General features: G+C 53.9%; 1 protein-coding gene across 3 annotated transcripts in view; it reads left to right on the top strand.

The window, feature by feature from the left end:
• The first annotated feature begins 2,433 nt into the window (after positions 1-2,433).
• CLEC16A (C-type lectin domain containing 16A) overlaps positions 2,434-4,082 on the top strand; it is a 208,797-nt gene continuing 207,148 nt past the window's right edge. For 2 of the 3 annotated variants that reach the window (XM_024744278.1, XM_024744276.1), the window contains exon 1: positions 2,434-2,677. In XM_024744278.1, the coding sequence (XP_024600046.1) occupies positions 2,598-2,677 (80 nt within the window). In that variant the 5' untranslated portion in view covers positions 2,434-2,597. The remainder of the gene's footprint in view (positions 2,678-4,082) is intronic. The other variant, XM_024744277.1, reaches the window with a different exon arrangement.

Below are 4,082 nucleotides of genomic sequence, written 5' to 3'. Positions count from 1 at the left end.
CCGGCGAGAGGGCAGCTCAGCCATCCAGGGGCGCCCGGGGGCTGGCCGAGGCAGCGCTGGGCCCCGGCGGTGCCACCCCTGGGGTGTGCGTCGGCCCCTGCGGAGGCGCCCCGGCCCCCGAAACGTGCCAGGAGGGTCACCCCACCCCCAGAGGTGCCCACACGGCACTGTCGATCCACCCAACGGTCAGGCGGGCCCCTAAAGTGGCCGGCAGCGGCCCGGCTCCTCCGATGCTCCCCGCTCCCGCTCAAGGGCCCTCGCAGCGCCTGCGGGGACCCCACCGCAGTTCAGCGTCAAGGGCCAGTCCTGGCGACGGTCTCTTCAGCCGCTCCCGGCTGTTCCCCGAGCCCCATGCGCACCCCCGAAGGCCCAGCACCCATTGCTGCGACCGCCGCGTCGCCCTCCTGGTAGCGTTCCGAGCACCGCCTCCGGAGCAGCCCCGCGCTCATTGGCCCACCGCCCCCTGCCCTCGCTCATTGGCTCGCCCAACGTCCGAGCTCACTGGCCCGAGCCGTCCGGGGGCGGGTACCGCCTCGCTCCGCCCCTAGAGCCGCTGGCTTCTGAGTTGCTTTACTAGTTCCGGATTCAGGGCCGATCTGGAATCCAATTCGCTCTGCGAATCCGCGACAGAGTAGGGGGAGGGGAAAGAGTCAGAACGCAATTCAAACCTAGACGTATCCTAAGGCTACAAAAGCTGCAGGTAACCGCGAGCTTCATCAGCACCCGGCTGGACTTGAGTACTGGCGTCACGCCTTTTTGGGACTCAGTTTACCTGCTGAAAAAGGGGGCGGGGGGGCAGGGGCGGTGGACCTTACCTTGAAAATTTTGGCCTTTCCTAAAGTGGCAATTTTCCACGGTGGGGAAGATCAATCAGTGCCCCCTTCATCTCTCCAAATTCTGGCTGCTGGAATAGGGTTCCGTGACACCTGAGTAAAGAAACTCCCTGCAGGTCAGACCTGCAGCACTAGGGTTGCTTCTTGTTTTTACTTTGTAAAACACGTTTTAAAACAATAATAGTGCACGTGGTTAAACATTCAAACAACCAAGAAGTACACAGAAAAGTGAGTCTCTTCCACTCGCTGATTCCCCTCCCCAGCAGTAACCCTTGTACGTCCTTCAGGAGATTGATTTTGCCCAAGGTGGCTCCCAAAGGAGTCCACAGACCTTTAAATCTCAGGCCACGTTGAGCTGGGTGCTCTACAGGCATTGCTTAATTGGAGCCAGATGGGGAAGTGTATGTTACTCATTTTTGCAGATGAGGAAACTGAGGCCCAGAGAAACAGGAGGACCCTGGAGGCTGCTGGGCCTGTGTGTGTTTGGAGGCCAGAACCTGCCCTTTTTTCTCCATGACTGTCTTTTGCCCCTTTAGGTGAATTACACAGCAAACCATTAACCCTCCAACTCCTGAAGGTGAAACAAATCTTCACTCATTCATTTATTCACTCTGACAATACTTGTTGAACATTTATTATATGCCAAACCTTGTGCTAGGCACTGGGGAGAATATTGACCCTTAGCCCAATTCTGTCCTGGGCACAGTTAATGGGACACAGTAGACCTTAGATAACTGTGAGGTGTAGAAATGAATGAATGGATGAATGAATGGTGAACAGGGCAATATCGCCTCAATGGAGCTTCCCACTCCCGATCCAGGAGAGAAATTTAGATACATCTTCTTGGCTGGTGTAGGAAGCTGTGTGTTTCCTTATTTTTATAAGTGTGGTTGTTTTGGAAATGGCATGGATTTTCGGCGAAGACCAGAGAAATCCTCTGAAAGCACAGGACATTCAGTTTTGGTACATTGTTGCTTGAAGGCCTTTCAATATTTATTTTTTAATTGAAGTAGAAAAAGAAAAAGGCTGTGAGGACAAACCAGGACGTTACCGGTTTTGTGAAGTTTCGTTTGTTGGGGCATAAAAATAAGGGTGCCTGGGTTTGAACCTTGGGTCTGCCGCTTATTAACTGTATGACCTTGGGCAAGTCAATCCCTCTGTGATTCAGTTTCCTCCTGGGTAAAATGGGGATAATAGCAGTACCCACCTCACAGGGATGTTGTGAGAATTAAATAACAATATATGTAAAGCGCTTAGGGCAGTGGCACGCGGCATACGCCAAGCAACAGCTATTCTTATTCTTATCATAAAGGTAATAATTGTTAATATTGTGGTAACTTTTATTCCCCAATCTTCACGGATTCATTTCTCAGGGCTCCGCCCATAGGTTTCCCATTCCCGCCTATCCCTAAGATACTGCGGACTGTCCTCCTCTCGCTCCGCCTCTTTTCCAAGGTCGCCGGCCTGAAGTTGCGTGATGCACTCCGGGCCTTGTAGTTCCTTCGGAGAGTCTTGTCAGCGGGGGCCTCGCGGGCGAACTGCATTTCCCAGCGTTCCTCGTGACGGCGCCGTAAAGCGCGGCGGTCGAAGGGCCGGTTCCGGCTGAATGTCAGTACTGGACTGTGGGCCGGGGGGAAGGTGTTTGGCAGTCTCTCCAGCACCTCAACCGCTGCTTCCTCTGCTTGTGCCGCCGCCGCGGGCGCCCGGCCGCTCGGCCGCTTGGGCATGAGACCGTGAGGCAAGCGACTGGCCAGGGCCGCCGACATGTTTGGCCGCTCGCGGAGCTGGGTGGGCGGGGGCCATGGCAAGTCTTCCCGCAATATCCACTCCTTGGACCACCTCAAGTGAGTGTACTGGGGGCAGAAGGGGGAGGCCGCGGGGCTGGACTTGGGGATGGAGGCGCATAGCCCCTGGCCGGGAGCGCTGGGAAGTGTGAGAGCGGAGGTGGAGGGCCGAGAGAGGCGCTCGGGAAAGGCTGTGCGGCGGTTAAGCGCTAGGGCTCTGGACTTAGGGCGCCTGAGTTCGAACCCTGACCCCGTAGCTCCTCTCTGTGTGACCTTGGGCAAGTCGCTCCGCTTCTCAGAGTTTCAGTATCCCCATCTGTAAAGTAAGGGGATGAGTTTTCGGTTTACGGATGCAGACTTCGGTCTTGCTGGGGCCGGACGATGGGCACCAAGCTTCCCCGGGGTGGTACTTCTTAGGCTGGACAGCTTACGGGTCAGAGGTCTGGATCCTGGAGTCACACAGATGTGGGTTTGAACTTAAGTGGATGAATTTAGGCCTCAGTTTCCTCAGTTGTAAAATGGATATAGTGAGAGCACCTGCTTTCTACGATTGTTTTGAGGGTAGGGTCAGAGAATGTACGTAAAGCTGGAAGCTTCTACAAGTGCTCAATAAAGAACAATAATTAAAAAACAAACTAGTGGGCTTCCCTGGTGGCGCAGTGGTTGAGAGTCCGCCTGCCGATGCAGGGGACACGGGTTCGTGCCCCGGTCCGGGAGGACCCACATGCCGCGGAGCGGCTGGGCCCGTGAGCCATGGCCGCTGAGCCTGAGCGTCCGGAGTCTGTGCTCCGCAACGGGAGAGGCCACAACAGTGAGAGGCCCGTGTACCGCAAAAAACAAACAAACAAACAAAAAAACAAAGTAGTTTCTTAGGGGAGTCTAAAGCGTCAGAAGTAGAGCTCCGAGGGAGGCAGGTGGCAAAGGTGGTCCTGGGAAGCAGGAGTACACAGAGTGGCTTTGCAGTTAGATTGGCATTCAAATCCTGATTCCACCATTTAATGGCTTTGTGACCTTGGACAAATTGTTTCACCTCTCTGAGCCTCTGATTCCTCGTCTGCAAATGGGGATGGTGAACATTGTGCAAGGATTCAGTAATATTGTGCGTGGAAAGAGATCGATCCAGTGTCTGTTATACAGTTGGTGGCCAATAATGGTAACAGTGTTTATCAGCTGGGCAAGGCCTTCCCAGACCACCCTACCTAAAGTGCCTCCCCTGCCTCAATTCCTTTCTGTTAGACTTCATTCATTTGATTAATCTCCACTGTCTGCAATTATCCTGTGTGGGTTTTTGTTTTGTTTTGTTTTGTTTTTTTACTGCTTTTCTGTTTGCTACTAAACTGGTACTTCCCGGAGGGCAGAGATGGCTTGTTTTGCTCAAAGCTGTATTCCCAGCATCTAGCTCTGAGCCTCTCACACGGTAGGAGCTCAATAGATACTTAAAGAATGAAAAAAATTAATCGGGGAG

This window comes from Neophocaena asiaeorientalis, unplaced genomic scaffold (genome assembly GCF_003031525.2).
Source record: "Neophocaena asiaeorientalis asiaeorientalis breed wild unplaced genomic scaffold, Neophocaena_asiaeorientalis_V1.1 scaffold91, whole genome shotgun sequence".
Lineage (NCBI taxonomy): Eukaryota > Metazoa > Chordata > Mammalia > Artiodactyla > Phocoenidae > Neophocaena > Neophocaena asiaeorientalis.
The sequence above is the reverse complement of the archived record's forward strand: the minus strand, read 5'-3'. Positions and strand labels throughout refer to the sequence as shown.